Below are 21,740 nucleotides of genomic sequence, written 5' to 3' on the forward strand. Positions count from 1 at the left end.
CGGGTCGAACCGTTGTAGTGGAGTCAGTGGCAGGACCCAGGATTCGAAACCAGGGTAGTCCTAGTCAAAAAAAAATTGTCTCATGCTTATTGCCAAAATTATTTAATTGCAATACGGTAAAATCTAAAAAAAAAGTTCAGTATACATGACTATAAATAACCAAACCTAGGCTCAATTTCAGAAGTAATGCTATTTTTTGCATCATACTTCTAAAAAAATGCAATATTTGATTTATTCATGCCTCAATTTCATGGAAAAAAACAACAAATTTCAATCGATTCTAGGCTCACAAATCCACACTCCCTAAGCCCAATTGGCCAATTTACAGTCCAATCTCCATTCTATATTCTCCAATGTTCCAAATCAAGTTCAGAAGTAAACACAAGCACTCACGACAAGACCCTGGAAGGATCTGACAATAATCTGAGATAAAATAGAGATGATTTTGGGGATAGGTGGGGAGGAGAAGGAGGAGAGGAGTTTAGGCTACGAGAGGAGATAGATCAATTGTTTTTCCTCAGTTCTTTTCAACCGGCGCACCGGACCTGCTAACAGATAAGCTCCATTGTACTAACCTCTCACCAACCCATTAACCAGTGGCGAATCCAGCCCGAGAAATGACCTAGGGCGAACTTGTATTATAAAATTTTGACTATAAGTAATCAAATCAATAATTAAGCACAAATTTGACAATACTAGTTTGTTATAGCGCTTCTTGCATAGTGGAATTGAAGATGTCTACCTAATCTGCAGACTGCAGCTTCATCTCCTCCATAACCCACAACGGCTTCATCTGCTCTCCCATCAATCACCAAATGACCAAAATTCCAAAATCCCTCAATCCAAATCCGAAAACCCTGCAGCAGCCTGTAGTGTGGAGCTGCAGGCCTGCAACCAGCAGCCAGCAGGGTCAGGGCCCGCTGGGTACTGGTGGCCGGCCGGTGGCTGGGCGCGTGGCTGGCGCGTGGTGTGGCCGCGTGGGGGCTGGCTAGCGGCCCAGCGGATGTGGCGCTGAGCCCTGGCCGCCTGGGAGCGCCCAGCGGCCGGCGGGAGGCGGGCTGGTGCGTGATCCGCCGGCCGGTGCGGAGGTGGCGAGAGCAAGGCGGTGAGCGGGGAGGGGGGCGGCCGGAAGAGGCGAGGCGAGGCGGGCAGGCGGCGAGCGGAGCCTGGAGTGCGGCTCAGCGTAGTCGAGCGACGAGCGGGTAGACAGGAGTTGCGCGATCGCCCAGTCGCCCTATCTGCGCCTGGTCTAGACTGGCGGCTGCTAAGCCAGAGACAGCCGCGGCCCAGTCCAACCAAGGCCCACGACACGGATGAGGCTGGCTCGGGGCCTTGCTGGCTTGTTGCGTGCAAGCGGCTTGTCAGTCGTCTTCACCGCGGCCGGCAACGGCGTTGTCCTCGCCTCCTCGTCCTCGCCACTCGCAACTCCAAGGGTGGGGATCGGGTGCCCAGCCAGGGCAGTAGTGGCGACCCAGGATTTGAGACCAGGGTAGTCCTAGTCAAAAAATTCCATGTGACGAACGATAAAAGTCAAAGAAAAAGTTCGAATAAAATGGCTATAAATTAACAAAATTGCGATAATACATTTTTAAAAGGTTCAAAACTTACATAAATAGGTTCGAAACTTGCACAAATAGATCACACATAAGATTATAATCCAATTTTTGTACCATTTTTCACAAAAAAGCTGTATTTCTCTTGAGCAAACTTGTGTATAAGTTGAAGACTCATGTTTGCCCAGTGATTTAGTTCTCAATTTTCCAATTATACCAGCCATTCGTAATAATTTTCCACTTTCTTACCAAACAAATAACAATAGAAGCAATATGTTGCATCCTTTTCTACGCTATATTCAATCCAGTGGTACTTATGAATCCAAATAAAACTAAAACGGCGATCTTTACCAAACAAATAACAATAGAAGCAATATGCTTCTGAAAAAGAAATGCAATATTTGATTTCTTCATGTCTCAACTTCCTGAAAAATGACAACAAATTTCATTTAATTCTAGGCTCACAGATGATAGATCCACAATTCCTAAGCCTTTACGGTCCCAATCTCCAATATCCAAACCCTAAGGCTTAACTGCATAAAAGAATGGGATTTGGGAGAAAGAAGTGGAGAAAACTCACAGAGCAGAGGCCACCAGGGGACGTGGCCGGGACGGCCGCTGGCCCGCTGCGTGCCTGCGTCGGCCGGGCCCGGCCCACCTGCTGGCCGCGGGCCGTTCTGGGAGAGACGAGGCGCAGGTTGCGCGCTAGCTGGCCGCGCGCTGCTGCCCCGGCGGGATGGGGCTGGCAGGCTGGCGTCGGGCGACCGCTGGCAAGGTGCCCAGGCGGGGGAGGCCGGTGGGGGTGAGCCGGTGAGGCGCCGGCGGCCAGGCGTCGGGAAGCCTCGCTGCCTCGGTCGTGCTCGCGCATGCGTCGGAGGGAAGGGCGGCAGGCTGCCTCGCTTGCGCTTGCGCTCGCGCTGGCCGCAGAGTGGGAGAGACGAGGAATGGGCCAGATTCTCATGGGCTGCACAGACTACTTAAAAAATATTTGGACTAAATTTTAGGGTAGTCCTGGACTACCTGCACTACCTGCTGGGCCGCCCCTGAGCCAGGGGACCTAGGGCGGCCGCCCTAGCTCGCCCTAGTGGTGGCTCCGTCTCTGCCATGAACAATACAAATCTTTAGTTTCGTCATAAACTCACCTGACAACTCACCAGGGACCGGAGTAGGCTAGAGAGGGGCCAGAGCACACGGCGAACTGGGACACTGGGCGCCCGCCAGCTATCCCGACCAGCTCCTTGGCGCGCCCGCCGCCGCCGGACTGGCGGAGCACGGCCACGCAGGGCCGCGGGGCGGCGTTGCGTCGGGGCTGCCGCTTGGCGAGGTGGGCAGCCGGCGGCAGGGGGCGAGCAGCCGGTGGGCGGTGGCCGACGGGGGATCTTGGCGCCGCTCGACCGGGGCTTGGCCGGGGGGGGGGCGGCGGTCGCCAGTATGGAGTCGCGGACTCGCAATCGTGGACTCACGTCTCGCGCGGGAGTGGCTGGTTGCTGCCTGGGCGGACCGCAGACGATGTTGCTGTTTGGGCCCAATTTTTTATGGGCTATGAAGTAGTAAACTTTTGCTGGCCCAGATTTCAGGGTAGTCCTAGGCCTATCTGAACTACCCACTGGGCCGCCACTGAGTGGAGTCGGGCCCGGTCGGCAGCCTCGAGGGCTCCGAGGGACCACGCTAGATTTTTCCTGTGCCGTATGATGGAACGCCTAACGGTCTAGATCGATGCTTCCATATGAAAATTGCATATTTATAAGGATTTACAAGAAGAAAGCTCAGAATCCGCTCCCGGCGAAATCTGCTTTAGGCAATCGTGGCCATCCGATGAAAGATTGGACGGACAGTAAAATTTGGGGCGATGTGGGTAGTGGTTCTAGGCGGAAGCTCTCCTTTGTCTTCTCAACTTGGAGGGATAAATTCACAAAACTAGTTCACTTTTACAAGGAGGGGATGAGAGATTGGGTTCTGGAGACATTTTGTCCAAAATAAATCTTTAGATAGTGGGAACTACTTAATATGTTGAACTAAGTGCCATATTATTAGCTACGGATGGAAACAAGGGTCGAGTGGGTTCAAGCAAAGTGCAGGACAGTATACAAACAGGGTCAATCTATGTATAGATACTTGACTCTGAGGAATGTTTCAAGCTACAATGCACAGGAAATTTGGAAATGCAAAATGCCCTTGGAGGTAAATATTTTTCCTATGGCAAACATTGCATGATAAGATCCAATCAGCCGCAGAAGAGAAGGGAAAAAATAATTGGCAGTGGGGTGAATTCTGTGCTCTATGTGGTAAGCTTGAAAGTGTAAATCACATATGTTTCATTGCTTCACAACATTCCAGTAGTCTTGCATCAAAGAAGAGTTCAACTTGGATGCAAACCCTAGGTCTCTGGAGGACATTATTCCTGACTAGATTTTGCTTCTAGAAGGCTATTCAAAAGAGATTCCTAAATAACCTCATAGTACGTGCAAAACTAAACGACATGCTTGAGACAACTCCTCGACCAGTGCTATAATTGTCAGGATTCTAACTTGTATCATGAAGCAAAAGCAAAACAAGCTAAAACATTCCCAGCAAAATGAGATTAGTCAACTTCCATCTCATCTTATTGCCCCTATCCTATTCCCATTCTGTTATGTGGCTGCTAGGATTGAGAGAAGAGAGTCGAGGGAGCGATGGCGGCTGACGCGCTACAGTACCGAGGAGCTATAGTACCGGCGGACGGGGGAACTGGATCTGCTGGATGGGGATGCCCTGGGACGGCGGCGGCGCGGCTAGGAACGAGGTCGTCGCAGTCCCGTCGTAGGGCATCCCATACTGGTATGAGATGACCGGCGCCGTGGTCGCGGCGAGGAAGGCCCTGATGTCCGCCACGGCCTGCCGTAATTCCAGGATTGCGGCCGTCATCTGCTCCGGGGTGGTGAGGACGAGGGCGGCGGGAGACGATGGCGCCGGGGCAGAGGGCGCGATCGCCCTTGAGGACGCCAGCGCGCCCAATGCCGGCCGGCGCGAATATGTGGCAGCAACGCCGACGAAGACGCTGGTGGCAGCGAGTGGACATTGATCGAACCACATGATCGAACCAGAGATCTTTGATACGGCTGCTAGGATTGAGAGAAGAGAGTCGAGGGGAGCGACGGCGGCTGCGAGCTACAGTACCCGCGAAGCTACAGTATCACGGTACTGTTCACGGCTAGGGTTGCGGAGGGTAAGAGAGCCGGCCGCGAGGCGTTTGCCCACGGCCGGACAAGAGGGAAGGGTTTTCCTTCTTAATTCTTGCCTGATTAGATTGATACATCTCCTTCCTCTATATAGAGAGGTTTACTTGACTCCTAAGCAAGGCTTACTTGACCCTAAGTAAGCGACCCTTATCTCTAATTAACCCTAACACTAATGGCTATACAGCCAACCCAGGCCCAATAAGCCCCTGACGTACTCTAACACATTCCATCTAACCTCGCCTCGAGATGTAATTGCTACCGACACTAAAAAACCCACAAACCTTACGAGAGGAAGATGGTCGTCGATTGAAGGAAATATATAATTTTGAATGGCAATGAAGGGATTGTTATAATTTTCAATGGCAATGAAGAATTTTCTCCATCAAATTAGCAGCAGGCCGGAGTGGACTCGGGCACTCAGCAATCATGGTAGTCGACGAGATGATGATTCCAACATGAGACAAACTGAAATGCAGGTCCCTTTCGTCAGCAACAGCCAGGATCAGTAGAAAGTGTGGCTAGGTCAAAAGTGCTAGGAATGGGTCCCGTCTAATAACAAATTAGATCTAGGGCAGGTTAACTATTTTGTCACAGTCCAAGATGCAGAGGCAAAAACTAGGAGCCAGTTTAAATCACCTAGAACTAAATTTTAGGTGGACTAAAGTATATATTTGGACTGAAGTTTAGGTGGCTAGAGTTTAGTCCAGTGCTATTTAGATATAACAAATAGTTTTCCTAGACAAAGACTCATATGCACCTCTTAGTCCATATTAGTTCATATTTACCAATTAATGAACAAATTGCTAGTTGGTTAAAAACAAAAATTACTCCACATGTTTGGATATCTAGAACAAAAGTTTAGTCCATAGTATCAAACAAGCCGTAACATGTCAGTGTACAACATTAAGGTAGAAAATAAGGTTCATAGTCGCCTCACCCTAACCCTGATTGCCTTTTATATAATGACTGAAATACCGACTGTCTTTTCGTTTAGGACCATTTTACTAGCTCCTAAGACATACATGTACAGTTGCCTTGGCTACAGGTGATCTCATATTGAACTGTATTATTGGAACTGATTCTAGGATGTGACATACTCCCTCAGTTCCAAATTATAAGTCGCTTTGATTTTTTTATCCATCTATTTTACTATGTATATAGACGTATTATTATATCTACTACTTATTCCGTTCCAAATTATAAGTTGCTTTGATTTTTTTGGTTCATCTATTTTGCTATTTATCTAGACATATTATTATATCCAGGTGCATTGCAAAATGGATGTACCAAAAAAGTCAAAGCGACTTATAATTTAGAACGGAGGGAGTAGATGCATAGCAAAATGGATGTACCAAAAAAAAGTCAAAACAACTTATAATTTGAAACGGATAGAGTACACATTATTGTTCAAGCACGGAAGCCTATTAGAGGATAGTCTCTAATGCAATCGACAGTCTAGAGATTAGAGACCCAAACACCAATATACAACATGTTGACCAATAGACAAGGTCAGAGATTCTTAAGAACAAAGGGGCTCAGGTAGCATGCTGCTGATTTTGCACCTTTCACCAGACATCACCTAACCTGGTTTCTTAACAAGGTGGCAAGCCAACCAACAAGTGATCCACATCTGACTGAGTGGCAACACCTAACAGAAACAATATACACCTAACATGAAGGTTGAGGTCGATATCACTGAATCCAATATAATAGGAACATAACAGCAAAAGGGGGTCTTAAAAAAAACAGCAAAAGGGAAATAGTAAGTACTAAGTTGCGTACCTGCTCTTTTTTGCTTGGAGCAGATGATAGCCAACTCAATGGTGGTTGTGGATGATTTCCAGGGTCAACAAACTGCAGCACGTTAGTAGTATAAGACAAGTGGGCAACTACTTTCGCCTGCGTGTCACAACAGCAAAAAAGGGAATCTGTTTTTTTGCCGATAAAAGGCAGGTATGAATAGTTTAGAAGTAAATGCATTTCTGGTAATTTGGCATGACATGTCATGGAATTAGATAGGTACACCAAGATGCAGCCAACATTGCCCCCCCTTCAATTGGTACCAAATATGCCCCATTGCATCATGTCGGTGTAGATGGCCACCGGTTACAATGGCCCTGTTCGCTTCTCTTATAATCCATACTTTTCAACTTGTTTTTTCAGCTGGAACAATGTTTTTCTCTCACAACCAATCAGCTGGAACAGTGTTTCGGCTTATTTTTTCAGCGAAGCGAACGGGGCCATTAAGAAGGCAAAAAAATTAGCACAAAGGATAACTGTAGCCTGTTGGATAGCTGATTTTACAAAATGAAGGAGCACTGTGATTTCGTTAGACGGTTGTTTCTAGTTCCAAGTCACATAATGTATATACACAACATATCACAAATAAATAATGTCAGATAGTACCATATGTGAAAATGCTTCAGAGTCGTGTGACATTTAAAGAAAAAAAAATGTGTATCCACTTTTCAGTTATTATAACTATACCAAAATTGTACAGATATACATGCATTTTTGCTAAGAAGTTAGGAGATTAAAGAAGGGAACCTAAACTCCAAAAGACAAAAGAAAAACCTACTCTATACCATGTGGTGTGATATACCTCTCGAGCAAGTCAAAGATAGAACTCTCACCAATCCTCCTTTATATCAACAAAAAATCTGAAACTGAAACTTCTTTTATCCTGAGATGTATATGCCGCTCGTTCTATCTATAAAGAATTTCAGTTAAAAAACTTTTATGTCCATATGTATGCAGAAAATTTTTTCTCATCTTTTAAGTGGCTGAAGCGGTACTTCCATTGCTTCAGGTGACGAATTAGACTCTATTTTACTGACTACCCTGTCAGATTGCAAAAGATCGACTGTATCATCTTCCTCAGTGCTGCCAAGCACCCATTTTCCTGAAACACCATCAGCACCTGCTGTTCTTCGCTTAATCGCCATATACTCAAGGTAAGCGGCTACCAAAGTAACGCTTATAACCCATAAGATCAGCCCACATGTAAGTCTCTTGATGGTCTTACTGCCATATCTGTGCCCAAGATGCTGCAAGCCACTAAAGAGCGCCACGGTACCAGCAACTGCAGCAGACCTCCCGGTCAGAACATGCAGATATTCCCAAACCACTCTGTTCCCAGGCGGAGACTATCCATTTTCTCTGTTCTATGCGGTCGAAGATAGGCATTTATTGGCTGCATAGATGCGAATGTCAATGCTACTGCGCCAATTCGAGCATGTCTGGATTTAAAAGAAAAACCTCGGAGCTCAGCGACTGCAAACAGATCGAACACCCAAGAACATGACAGCTATGCTTGAGTACTGCAGATAGGTGTGAGCTTGGAACTAGACCTCGCCTTTCAGATGTTTCAGGTATCTCGCAGCCATGATTCCCCCTGGCAGCAGAATAGTCCATGCCACAAACATCATAAACCCATGAACAGCAAGCACCGGGCGTAGGTCCTCCACTGCTTCAGCCAAGCCGCTCAGCAAAAGAATCCTGATAGGACGATATTAACACCTTCATGCAGGGGAAAGGTGGAGTGCAAGAACATAATCGACCCGACGACTCATCTAAAGGTCATCTGGGCCATGGGTGCTCAATGGTCACCTGGCCCCTTAAGTTTGAAGAACATGCACTTGGACACAAGCAAATTTGTTTTATTTTTGGGGTGCAAGTACATGTATTTTGATGAGAAATGTGTAGAGTGCGACTGTGTGGGCCCGTGAGCCATGTATGCACATCCCCTTTTTCTTGCACCTACTTCACTAGCTAGAACTAAAGCAATAACAAATAAAGATAGGGAAACACTTCTTAATTTTAAAGTGGAGTAGCTAGCACACTAACACCAGGGGTACAAACTTGGTTGTTCATGGAGAATAGGGGTCCCATGCATCTCAGGTTCTCAATAAATTAGTCGCCTAGCTAGAGCCAGCTACCATATATACTTGCATTGCCCTGGTAGGTGTTGCTCTGCTGCTGCTCTTCAGTTTCCAGTTCTCTGACAGAGTGTTATACTATGATTATGTAGACTCAGATTTGAAAGTACTTACTTCTCTACTAGTAGAGTCAAAGGTGAATGTACTTGGAGATTATTTTGTGAGTTGGGGTAACCAATAGGTGGAGTTTGACCTAAGCTTACTTTTCTTCCCTAATTAACCTTTTGCTAACATGATAGTATACCAATTGGAGGGTGGGAACTACCGTTCATAAGTTAGTTCCAAAAATGGAGAAGCTAGCAAGTAATCAAGACCTCCTCCTAGCTAGAGATATCTCTTCCTAGCTCTTGAACTTATCAGCCCGGTTTATCCGCCATGGTACAATGTTTTTCTCTCACAACAAATAGCATTAGCCGGCTTATCAGCCGCAAAAACCATCAGCCGAACAGCCCGATAGCAGCCTCTGTGCTTTGCTACTGCTACAAGGTTGTTACCTTACCTGTAGACATATAGCTAGCTAGTGATCAGTGACTACAAAACGCAAGCAAGCCTTCAGATGATCACTTGGCGATCGACACACCATGTTAGTCATATAGCTAGCTAGTGATCAGTGACTACCATATATACTTGCATAGAAGCATGCATCATGATGTCGTCCATTCGAGCTGGTTGCCACTTTGCTTTCTGACCCTGCTGGCAGTTTTGGCGTGTTACGTATATACCATCATGCATGCCCATGCAAAACGCATGGCTTTATTTGCATTGCCAGGAAATCTTTGTGCAGCTGGGGATCGCAGATAATGGTATCCAGAAAAAGTTAAGGGCAGGAGAATACTCTTTGGTGTGCTGATGATGGCAGCAAGATTGCGGCCGGGCTGGTATACAGCATGTCCCTTTTAGTTTATATTATTTGGCATATATATAAATAAAATCCTTCATCAGATAGAGAAATGATTGGTTGTGGGTAGTAGATATGGGCATTATAAATTCACAACAGGCGATCCTTTCTGATTTCTCCAGGGCAGAGAAGAACCCAACAAAACCACACGTACTACCATGAGATTAATAATTTACTTATTTGTTTACATAAAAAATCAAACTTAGCTTGCAGCTAATTTGTCAGTCTAAAGGCAAAATAGTACAAGAATTCCGCGTGAACATTTTAATCAGTTATGTTTTTTTATTATTTTATTGTCGTCTGGTGGGGGCATTCTGTTTGAAGCAAAATAAGGTTTGCTTGCTCCCGGTTTGGTGGCAATGATCGCAGGAAAAGGCAAAAGCGATCAAAAGGGCCGGCTTTACAGGAAAAAGCCTATCTATCAGTCCAGGATAAAAAGTCAGTCGCGCTAATGATGGCTTTGTTATGATCACTGACGGTGCACTTCCAGTAGTACCGCTGTGTAATATGAGCCTGTAAGGAGCGCGCCAGATGTAGGAAATCAAAGAGTGCGATCCTTTTCTTTTCTTTTCTTTTCTTTGGAAGATGGCAACTCAGCTGCTTAACTAGATGTCTGGATCCATGGAAATCGTCCTGTTTGCTTGCCGTACTTTTTCAGTCAACGGACAGTATTTTTCTTTCACAATAAATCAACCAATAGTACTTTCAGTCATGGCTTATCAACCAAACGAACAGCACAAATATCTCAAGGATCATGCATGGTTACACGAGCACTGTGATGCTCTCTATTGTCATAGCATGCATGTCCGAGGACTTTCACTGAAACGTGAGAAAGCCTTTCAGACACATGTACAGCAAGCGTGAATCGTCCCAAAATTAGTCCTAGGAAAACTGGAAGAGTGTTATTTTAACCTGTGGACTGGTTAGGTGGAGGCCATCATCTACAATAAAAATGTCATTTTTATCCCACTGATCTGTCTTGAATTCTGAAAAAGTGTCACTCTGACTAGTCACATTGTGTGTGGATGCTCCAAAATACCATGTCAAGTAGGAAAGAAAAAATAAAAGAGGTGACAAATGAAAAAGATTTTAAATTTAGGTGTCAAATAGAAAAACATGTCAACAAATAGGAAATTTTCTCGTACCTAAACTAGCCATCTCATCTGGAAGCTTTTGTTTTGTAATTTTGGGTAAAGTGACTACTGAACTCCTCACTCACACCTCAGCGCTAGCGGTCGTCAGTCAGGCAGTCAGCACTCAGCAGCAGCATGACTGCCCAGTCGTCCAGTACCAGTCCCAACTCCCAACCCTGACGCGGAGCCACCATGCTACGGCAACGCTAGCTGTCCCTACGCCGCGGCCACGGCCGGCCGCCACTCACCCTATCTATCACGCCCACGGCGTGGGAAGTCTGAACTGAACTCATCGTGCCGCCACACCACAGTGCACACAGCACAGCACAGCACAGTTCTGAGCATGCAGCAGGGGCACTGCACTGCCGCTTCGTTTTGCTTCTTCTGCACTTATCCCTAGTCACACACACACAAACACACACACACACACTCACGCTCGCCTTTGCTTCGATTGCAGCCAGCCAGCTCCACTCCTGGTCTCCTGCGCACGGACGACAGTCCAAGAACACCCGGCTCGATCAGGGGACAGGGAAATCAAAATGCTTTTTGCTCCATGTCATCTCCTGCTGCATTACCCACTCGTGCTGCTGGCTCCATGCGAGTGGTCGAGTTGGTTTGCAGAGCGTACTACTCCCTACTCCCTACCTGTACATGCCTGCCCTGCCAACAGCAGGAGGTCTATTGCACGTAGCGTCGCCTTTCGGCTGCGCTCGTCGTCGTCGTTGGTTGAATGCTTGCTTGGTCAGCAGCTAGCCGGCCAGCCGGCCGGTCTCCGCTTTCCCCAGCCGCCTCCCATTTCCATCCCATCCCCTGATCCCCTCCTCGTCACTACTCCTACCACCGTCGCGTCACCGTCACCTCGGTCTGCGCGCGTGCACGCACTCCATGCCTCGTTTCGTCAGTCGCCATGGATGAGGACGAGGAAGAATTGGGGATGCACGCCGTGCGCGTGCAATGCCTCGCCGCGCCTCTCCGGTCGCGTCCAACAGCAACGTGACGATTAGCAATTGGGAGAGATTGTTGCCGCTTGTATTGCAGCCTCGACGCGAGCAGTCCACCCGGATTCGACTTTCGGCTCTCTCGTATACGGTATACGCATGCAGATCCTACAACCTCATCATGGCGTGCTGCGTGCGTGAGCAGTAGTCCGCGTAGAGGAGCCTGGACCGGCGCCTCCGTCCTGCTGATACGGTGATACCCATCGATTAGCTAGGTGACCAGGCCAGATCCTCGTACATGCATGTAACCGATCCCAAATCTTCATGCTGATACCATCATAAATGTTCCACGTTTACGGTGATACCCATCGATTAGCAATTGGGAATGTAAATGTTCGAATCGGGAACGTGGACGTTCACGGATCGGAACGACATTACGGGAACAAGGAACGTGGCCATGTTCCACGTTTTCGGTTGATAATGGTTCAACGATATATGATAAGCTACGATATCTTCCTAGATGTGTTTGTGTATGCTATGTGTAGGTGGCGGTGTTTGGGTGTGATTGGTTGAGGTTCGTTGCAGAAAGTCCAAGTCGTTGGTCGTTTTTGTGGCAATGCAAGCTCAGCAACGATGACAACGACCGACTCTATCATGGATCTTTGTTGGGCGATATGAGTTGGTGTGATGATCTGAGGTTATTGTCCGAGCTGCCGTGCTACGTTTTTTCACCGGTTTCTTTCTAATAAACCGTACAGTCATAAGGTTTTAGGGCTCAGTTTCTCTCATAATCCGGGTTAATTAATTGAATAGCAGGAGAAGTTCCATGCCCTTTCTGAAGAAGAACGCTATATCGCACTGCACGCACGCGTTGGCGTGGCAGGGCAGGTCACGGTATATATAGAGCATGTAGGAGGGGTTTGCTAGCAAACATTTCACATGTGAAAAGCTTGTTGCGCCATGGAGAGCGGTGTGACCAATCTTGCATTCTTACAAAATCATATCCTTTCCATCCGGCTTGTTGTTGCGCTCGATTCGGCAAACATTTCGCATTTCACATGAGATTGCATTCCTAAATAAAACTAAACCGAGCACAGTCGACTTCTTCATGGCTTGATGCGATGGACCAACTGAATTCGTTGATCGTATAGTCGAGCGGAGCCGCCCGAACGAGTAATCATCCCATGCACCCGTCGTTAGACGACAGAGCTGCTTTAATTTCCCGTCGACCGATCTCCGCGATGGCGGTTTAAGCAAAGTTAGCATCAGTCGGTCGAATCTCGAATGGAAAGGGAGCCGGGGCTCCCGGCTACGCGGACGATGGATGGATGATCGGGACAGGCACACGTGGGGACCGCCATGGCTGCGGTCGACCGGCAACTAACCCTTTTCCTGCAGGCGCATGGCGCATGGCTCCAGGCGCACGCCTCGCGCCGCGCCTAGATTTGTCTTGCTCCCGCGGACTCGGGCGACGCCCCGGGGGATTCCTGCCTGCCTGGCCCCTTCGACCAAGGCTCCTGCACGAACCACCGCCGACTGGCAGGGCCGGCCGGCGGCGCTGGAGTTGCACACCCGGGCAGTCGGTGCAGGAAGGAACGTCACACTGAAACCTGGGCGCATCTCCACGGTTTTCTGACCATCTTTACGCGCCTCTTTCCCTGGAAATGAAATGAGGCTGTGTTTAGTTCGCGAATTTTGGGAGTTTGGTTATTGTAGCACTTTTGTTTTTATTTATCAATTATTATTTAATCATGGACTAATTAGATTTAAAACGTTCGTCTCGTAATTTCCAACCAAACTGTGCAATTAGTTTTTTTTTCTATATTTAATGCTCCATGCACGTATCGCAAAACTCGATGTAATAGCTACTGTAACACTTTTTGGGAAAGTTTTTAGGAACTAAACAAGCTCCTGCCAGTACAAACGATAGACAGGCACAGCATTCATTGCTCGCGCAACAGACCGCAGCTGCTCCTGCTCGGGCGCGGCTTTGGGTAGCGTTTAGTTTCCAAAAATTTTCGATTTCCCGTCACATCGAATCTTTAGACGCATGTATAAAGCATTAAATATAACTAAAAAATAAAACTAATTACACAGTTTAGACGAAATTCACGAGACGAATCTTTTAAGCCTAATTAGACTATGATTAGACACTAATTATCAAATAATAATAAAATGCTACAGTATCAAAAATTTCGCAACTAAACAAGCCTTGGTGTGCCCCGCATTGAAGGAGCAGCGCTGTCAGTTCGTTGAGCCGCCCCGCCAGCGCCAGCCGCCAGACCAGTTGTTGGATTTCTTCATTTCATCAGCTCAGCTCAGGCTATTCTTTTTGCTCAAAAAAAGAAAAAAAAAAAGCTCAGCTCAGGCTATTCAGCCTCATCAGCTGCTGAAGCCTCAAGGGAAGTAGGGAACGGGAGAGCGTAACCCCGACGGGAACCGGACGGAGCCCGCCCAGGGATGCCCTAGCGTAGAGTGCTAGTACTGCATGCTCCGCCACGCCATTGCCAGTCGTCCAGTCCCTTTTATTTATTTATTTTTGGAACCGCCATTACCAGTCTGTCACCTCATCACTCACTCGCCAGTTACAGTACTACGCCGCAGTGGACCGCCGCCGGCGCTGTAGCACTAGCACGCACCGCCAATATCAGGCCCTGTTTGATTCCAAAAAATTTCAAAATGTTACATCGAATCTTGCGGCATATGCATGAAGTACTAAATGTAGACGAAAAAAAACTAATTACACAGTCGGGTGAGAAATTACGAGACGAAACATTCAAACCTAATTAGTCTATAACTAAACACTAATTGTCAAATTAAAAAAAGTGCTACAGTAACAAAACCAAAAAATTTCGCATCCAAACGCGCCCTCAGTCTCCGCCTGTGTCTCACTCACTCAGCTAGGGTCCGGGTCCTGCTCCTGCCTGGCCTGGTCCTGTCTCACTCAACGCCAGAAGAAGATTCGTAACGACACTGTCGACGGAAGGGGGGAAATACAAATGGGCTTCATATGGGCCGTAATGGACGATGGGCCTTTAATTGAACCGGACCAGCAGCCTACGCCTATGGGCTTGCACACATGCAACTGTAAGGTCCAGCGAGAGGAGACCCGGAATGGACAGTCAAGGACAGAGACACGCACGGGTGAGGTGAATGCAAATGAAATGACTGTAAAAAAAATCCCAGCGGTGAATGGGCCCGTGGTCGAGTGATACAACAGTCTAGTGAGACTGCTCACCAAGTCCAGACTCTGTGCCGCACCTATTTTTTAGATTTTTTTTTCAAAAAATGCAGGGTACACTTACACTTACGCATTCGGACGCGCAATGGAGGCCAAAGAGCTTCTCAATATCTTCTTTACATGTGTATGGACGCGCACCTGTGTATGTGCGTGTGGTGTAAGTAGGGATGAAAACGGATCGGATACGGACGGATATCACCGATATTACATTTGTTTTCATATTTCTGTCCGGATTCGGATTCGAATACGGATAGTGTCAACTATGTCGGATATGATACGATTGGATATCGACATCATAAATATGCGATTTGAGTATTCGGATACGGATACGGTATCGAATGTTGAATATCCGGACTCGGATACGGACAGATCTCAACTCCTCTAAACGGATTCGGTTTCGAATACGGTCGGAAAATATCCGTACCGTTTTCGTGTAAGTGTGGATTGTATACGTCTGTACCGATAAAAAAAATCCAAGCGGCTATTCATCAGTTATTTTCGTTTTCACATTTGCCAGCTGTGTCGGGCCCACCTCCATGGACGGGTCCCAGCCATTGCTGTCGCGGAGCACTGTTCCAACATGGCTTTGCCTTCTCGCTTGTTCTCCTTATCGTCTGGCGGCAGCCGGCAGGGCAGGTGGATGCAAGTTTTTTTTTAATCACTCCTGTTTTTCTTTTTGACGTGTCGCCCTTCACAAGTCACATCCTTGGACGATTACCCTGACGTCTTTCTCTGATTTTTTCGACGGGGTTATTGGATCGAGTCATCGAGCGATGAGAAGAAGATCACTGTCGATCGGTGCCGTGAGGTGTGCTAACCGACAGGCCAACGGTCTATCAGGGCGAGCAGGTTCAGACATCCCGTGATTTTTCTCTTATGAGCTATGTAAACCGTATTTTTCTCTTCTAATAAATCAGTTTTAGTTGGCTTATCAGTTGTAGAACGGTTCGTGAACACTCTCGGTCACGCACTGACAAAAACCCTCAAGCCCTCCAACGAAAATCTGCCTCTGATATCTGTTTATATATATAACAATCTTACGAGTTGATGTTGATCTATACAGGTTTAGTAGTAGGAATATGAAATGCATGATACTAGAGTAGAGAATAGTACTGTACACCCTAGGGTCCCTGGCCAATATGAACAATTTACAAATAATATTATTCCCTCCATTCCAAATTATAAGTCATTTTAATTTGGTTAATTCATCAATTTTGCTATGTATCTAGATATAATATTATATCTAGATGCATAGCAAAATAAATGTATAAATAAAGATAACGTGACTTATAATTTAGAACGGAACGAGTAGATCTATCTAATGATGCGTGAAATTCCAAGTTTTGGCAGATCAAAACCCTTGGTAGTATCCACCGAACGATATGCTTGCCCGTGCAGATGATGCGCCTCCCATCACCGACGACATGGTCTGGTTCAGCCTGGAGGCCTGCTGCACAACCTGCTGAATCCTCTGCAGCACATCAAACAACCAAAACTCTGTCAGTCAGAATTCTCCAAGACTCTGTTCGGTCATAACCCAGTCTAAATCCAAAGATTCTTTTCAATATTTATGCAACAAGGGATAAGTGGAGCTACATTTAGGGACAAAAAAAACGAGTCAAGTTTAAGTGAGCAATATCTTAATCCAAGAACATGCCCTTGGGAATGTCCCAGATATATTAAACTGCTGAATTCCTAGCTAGAACATCAGGGAAGACGGAAGAGCCACGAACCTCATCGTCAGCATACATGTGCTGGAGCTGGATCTTGTGACCGTGCCTCTTCTGTAGTTGCTGCTGCTTGCCACCAAGCAGCAAGATGCAGAACGTGGCAGCTGCAACCCCGAACGAGCAGAGCGCGCCGACACCGTTCACTCTCAGGTTCCCCGTGCCGAAGCCAGTCTTGCTGACGCCTTCTTCTTCTTCTTCTTCTTCTTCTTCTTCTTCTTCTTCACACTGACTGACGCCATCAGGCGCAGCAGCTTCAACCAGCATGTCATCGTCGTCCTGATCGGCCACTTTGGCGGACTTGATCGTCTCCTCCTGCTCTTCCGCTTCGTAGACCAGTATATCGGTCACGAGCTCCTCCCGCTCTGGTTCGGCCGCCACGACGTCAATGTCCTTGTAGTCGGCGATCGGATCGCGCCCATAGACATCTTTTTCTGATGGTAGTAGCAGGAGTGGTTTCTTGGCTACCTCATCTAGGATGCAGTCGTAGGGAGGAGGGTGAGACGACGTAGGGCCGAAGTGGTCCATGTCGATCACGACCAGCTCGGCCCCGAGCAAGAGCTGGTCCTTACCACCGACAACGCCATGGCTGCCGAAGGAGCTCTTGTGGTCAGGCAGGAGGAGCTCCCAGTCGTCAAGGCTGATAGCATCCATGGAGACACCTCTGCTCATGAGCGAGTTGAGTTTGGATCAGGGATCTATATAGTAGGACGCTTGCAGCGATGATACCTAGAGTGGTCAAGAATGGATGCTTCACAGGAATTAACACGACTGGTGGCGTGGAAGGATACTTTCTTTTTTTCTGGAGGGAAACCACCGGTGGGAAGTGGAGAGTGGGAACAGGGACACTTGCTGCCTGCACCCGGGGAGGGAGATGGGCAGATGGCAAACCAATTTTGAAGAGTTTTTGTGTGTGTGTTTGGGCTTAGCCTTACTGCTAGGTGGCAAGAGTGAAAATGTCCTTTGAGGCCTACCACTGCCCACTGCGCACTGCTTCCTTCCTTCATTTTTACTCAAATCCCTTTTCATGTTTCTGACGATCCAGTCAGGACAAAAATGTGAAATGTTTGGTCTCCTTCATATTAAGAAAGAAGTACTCTTTATGGTATTGATTTAAAATCTACTGATAGCTACACAAAAATCAAATGGTTATAGTAAGAATTTATTGCTATTCTCCCAAAATAGTTGCTACCGATCTAAATACTGTGTCCAAGGAAAAGACTCAGCAGCGGCAAACAAAACCTATGGCAGTCTTATTTAGACTGCCTTAAAATAGTTCACAGTATTTTGTTTTCCAAACTAAAACTGATCCAGTGGTCCCAGAATTTCTGAGAATAACTATATGCTCTACTTCGTAGTCATAATTAGACAGCATAGCAAACTCATTAATCTTTCTCTATCAGCAGTTGTCTTGTAAGAATTAGGGTGCCACTGCCACCTAATCCAGATCCGCATCCATCCTTTTCAAGTTATGATGAGGAGCGTTTCCAGAATGTTTTATGCAAGTCAAATAAAATTCACAGAAAAGCTGATAACAGAGGCGAGTCAAGCAAAGGATACGATAAACGAAATAAACATGAACTGAGAAAGCAACATATGCACACCAGTTAAGACCAACAGGTACAGGAGACACCCGTACCGTAGTGAAGCTTCGGCAGAAATGAAGTAGAAATGTGACCATAGATACTAGATAGCAAATGATCATGCTGGAGAAGAATCATGCACGCAACAATGTAAACCTCAGAGAAAAATTTGTCAGAAGAAACAACAACATTCAATTGAAAAGAGAGCAATTCAGGTTTCACATGACCTTGTATCTTCCAAACATTATAGTGAATTAGTGACCTACAACTGAAGATAGGAACCGAGTTCCACAGAGTAGGGCCCAGCTTCAAGCTCTTCAAATTGGAGTATATAATAACAAAGTGAAACCAGGTTCTTTGATAGAGATTACATTGTAAACTACCAATACAGCACCACAAACAACAGAGAGAAATCCTAAAAAAAAACTACAAAGATGTTCATGATACATGGCCAAATAACTCTAGTTAATGGACAGGAAGATTAGGCGTTGCATCAGCAAATGCAAAGGTATTCCTAATACACAACAGCACATGATGTCCTCAAAATTTACATGCCTGTAAGCTTTCCCCCTTCCTGACTGCACAGAAACAGTGCTACATAGCAGGATGGGAAGCAAAGATTAAATAGTTTTGCACCATGTGAGCAGCTACCCTAACAAACATCTCCAAAATGGCTAAGCTTGTCTAGAAGATGATGGTTCACCCAGTGAAACAGAAGCAAAAGAAGAAGCCCAAGCTCGAGCATTACTTGCTCCCTTCCTCAAGTCTGTTGCCTTGTTGCTCAGTCTCAGCTTGCTCCAAAGCCTCCTCATATCAAGAACATTCAAGGCTCGTTCCAAGAGCTGGTTTGATCCCCTACGGATCCCTAGGTTCAAGTTTTGGACACGGACAACTAAGAAAGCTCTCAGATGAGACATGACAACAGGTATGAAGTGCGCTGCAACCTTCAGGATGATAAAAAGAACTGCAGCTAACAAATACGGCTCATCTTTAGCCATTTCACGCAGAGAACGATCCCATGGCATAACTGAGCTCAAGCTAACTGCGCTCTCTTGCTGGACAACATCAATATATGCAATTGGATCCAGACCTGCATCAGGAAGACACCCTTCAGAAATATGCTTTCAAGTACTATAAGCAAACAAGTGATATAATTATCCACAAGGCCACAAATGTAGCATGACCAATTGCCCCTTAAACTATTACCCCATGCCGCTGGTGTACACATAAGCATTAATCATTTAAAGACCTCAAAGGGTAGAACATCATAGTAAGATTGCAATTTTGGTGCATGGCCACATGGGGGTGTATTCATTCAAGGGTACAGACGATTCACCATTAGACAGCAGCAATAATTTCCAAGGTTAAGAACTAAAAAGCACTCAACCAATTATAATAGCAAAGCAATAATTATCCAAGTGACTGTATGCTCAATCATAAGATTTTCTCAAGTCTCAGATAAAGCATATTTGAAAGAATTCGTGATCATTTAATAAAGCTACATATGCATGAACAAGGTGAGCAACAATGGTACCTGTAGTCTCTTTATAGAAATCAACCAGAGAGTTAAGATCTTTTGAACCCCGATATCGAACCATCGTAGTCTCATTTACAAGAAGAATGGCTGGGAAACCACGGACTCCATATCTTGAAAACAAACTACAGTAAGCAGATGCAGTACAATGAGCTATATGAATCTACTGAACAAACAATATTTGTTCAAGCAGGGACAAACTGTCTCAATTCAACAGTCCAACACTAACGAGTTCAACATTCACAAACCTTGGTGTAGCAGAAGATTCTTCAACAGCAAAGTGATGTATCTGAGGGTACATCGTGCTGAGAGCTTCGAATATTGGTCGGAATTTGCTTGAAAATGGACACCATGCAGCATAAAAGAGAATAGAGTATGAAGCACCCCTCCTTCGAAGGTTCAACTCAGTATCAACAGCCTCTCCTCTCACCTTCAGCAGAAGACAAGGTATATTAAGGAGGAGTACAACTAAATAAAGAAACCACAACTTTCCAAATTTGCAATACAAACTATCCACATTCATTGCACTGCCAAAAAATTCAATTTATTAATCGATAAACAAGGCACTTCGTCAAGTGAAAATATGCCCAACAGCAGCTAAAAGTAAAGATGGTTCATTGATCTGCAGAAAATTTAGCACAATCAACACAAATTGCAGGGTGTCACCACAGAAGTCACTATTTCCCATTTCAGTGCCACAATTAACCAAAAGTTAAGTACACATAATTTAACCATTCTTCTGACAAATCCTATTCAAATTGCAATACAGCCTTTCAGCTCTGTAAATAGTTGCACATACTATCAGCACCAATCAAATATTGAAACATCGTAAAATATATGCCTCAAGTTTGGTGGAAACTTTCAAAATCCAAACAACCATCCCATATCCTAATCACTGCATGTCTGCATGCACAGGTAGGTTTTCATTTTCCTAAAATGTTTTACATATATCTATGGTGTATCGATAATAAACTAAAGTTTAATATTTAGAATCTTAGATATAATATACAGAAGAAACAACTAATACTCCCAGTGCCAAGCATCTGCACATAGAATATCCAGAAGTCAAACAACACTCACATATTTGGATCTAAGACCTGATTTCCAAATTTCAAACTCAGTCAAGCAAAAGTCTGCCTCACATATTCTTGATGATTCTCCTTCACCAGACCAATCTACTAGGCTGCACTTTCTAGCTCCACTAGCCTTCTTTTGTTTATTATATTGGTCAATTGCATTCATCAACATATTTTCCATGCCAGCAAAAGGTTCATTGGGAGACTGAATACCTTATTTGCCATGGTTTATTGCATAATTGTGCTCCAAAAGGTTACTATATCGTTTCATCAGATGTTAAAAAGCGAGGATTAGTTAGCAAGGCACAAGATTCGCACCCATCATGGTGCGAATATCTGTAGCCAAAATGAAAATCACAGCATCTTTGTCTGTCTCCCACTAATACCACTAATACCGCGCGGCTTAGCACGCAAATCGTATATATCGACGACCGATTAAAAGGAAAAACAGCGCGTCGCCACTAATTGCCGCGTTGACATGTAACGATTTTGACAGGACGAGGCCGCCACCGGCGAGAGACGCCGCGGTTTAGTCGCGGGCTGGTTTGGCTCGCCGATTAGGCGGTGGACCTACCTCGAGGGGCGGGGACGGCTCGATCCGGACGAAGGGGCAGCGGGATCCGACGGCGTCGAGGAACGGCGGCGCGCCCCTCCGCGCGCACGTGCCCGCGGCCGGCGACCCCGCGGCGGTGGCGCCGGCAACGGCAGCGATGAGGGCGACCGCAAGCGCGGCGGCGGCGCAGCTCATCTTCTCTCGCCTTCTCCCTCCCTCCCTCCTCTCTCTCTCTCTCTCTTTCTCTCTCCCTCTCTGTCGGTTCAACTTCTTCCGCTTCGGAATTTTCTCCGCGTGTGGAGGCTGGATTTAGCGAAAGCAAAAATCCGCGAGGTTATTTTGGGTGCG

General features: G+C 46.2%; 2 protein-coding genes and 1 pseudogene across 4 annotated transcripts; all 3 read right to left on the minus strand.

Moving 5' to 3' along the window:
- Window positions 1–7,400: 7,400 nt before the first annotated feature.
- On the minus strand, window positions 7,401–8,274 carry LOC136536025 (cytochrome b561, DM13 and DOMON domain-containing protein At5g54830-like; annotated as a pseudogene).
- Window positions 8,275–15,921: 7,647 nt separating this feature from the next.
- On the minus strand, window positions 15,922–17,521 carry LOC136537786 (uncharacterized). The gene is made up of 2 exons (XM_066529752.1): window positions 16,653–17,521; window positions 15,922–16,390 (listed from the first exon to the last, which is right to left on the minus strand). The coding sequence occupies exons 1-2, from the start codon at window positions 17,316–17,318 to the stop codon at window positions 16,271–16,273; spliced, it is 786 nt and encodes a 261-aa protein (XP_066385849.1). The 5' UTR covers window positions 17,319–17,521; the 3' UTR covers window positions 15,922–16,270.
- A 1,018-nt stretch (window positions 17,522–18,539) lies between these two features.
- LOC136516001 (5'-adenylylsulfate reductase-like 5) lies at window positions 18,540–21,727 on the minus strand. 3 transcript variants are annotated; one of them, XM_066509431.1, is made up of 4 exons: window positions 21,414–21,727; window positions 20,012–20,193; window positions 19,764–19,888; window positions 18,540–19,319 (listed from the first exon to the last, which is right to left on the minus strand). In XM_066509431.1, exons 1-4 carry the CDS (start codon window positions 21,585–21,587, stop codon window positions 18,904–18,906), a joined length of 897 nt encoding a protein of 298 aa, XP_066365528.1. In that variant the 5' UTR covers window positions 21,588–21,727; the 3' UTR covers window positions 18,540–18,903. The 3 variants fall into 3 exon arrangements, with proteins under 3 accessions (XP_066365528.1, XP_066365530.1, XP_066365524.1); XM_066509433.1 differs by lacking the exon at window positions 21,414–21,727 and adding an exon at window positions 20,844–21,403 and having other exon boundaries at window positions 19,764–19,876; XM_066509427.1 differs by lacking the exon at window positions 21,414–21,727 and adding an exon at window positions 20,844–21,403.
- Between the last annotated feature and the right edge of the window lie 13 nt (window positions 21,728–21,740).

Source organism: Miscanthus floridulus, chromosome 2 (genome assembly GCF_019320115.1).
Source record: "Miscanthus floridulus cultivar M001 chromosome 2, ASM1932011v1, whole genome shotgun sequence".
In the NCBI taxonomy this organism is placed as follows: domain Eukaryota; kingdom Viridiplantae; phylum Streptophyta; class Magnoliopsida; order Poales; family Poaceae; genus Miscanthus; species Miscanthus floridulus.

Excerpts from the sequence above, each read along its gene's own strand:
- LOC136516001 (XM_066509427.1), bottom strand. The coding sequence starts at position 21,020 with ATGGAAAATATGTTGATGAATGCAATTGACCAATATAATAAACAAAAG. Across the intron at positions 19,889-20,011 it reads GAATCTTCTGCTACACCAAG|TTTGTTTTCAAGATATGGAG; the intron begins GTTTGTGAATGT and ends TGCTTACTGTAG. Across the intron at positions 19,320-19,763 it reads TTTCTATAAAGAGACTACAG|GTCTGGATCCAATTGCATAT; the intron begins GTACCATTGTTG and ends TTCCTGATGCAG.
- LOC136537786 (XM_066529752.1), bottom strand. The coding sequence starts at position 17,318 with ATGAGCAGAGGTGTCTCCATGGATGCTATCAGCCTTGACGACTGGGAG. Across the intron at positions 16,391-16,652 it reads ACATGTATGCTGACGATGAG|AGGATTCAGCAGGTTGTGCA; the intron begins GTTCGTGGCTCT and ends GATGTGCTGCAG.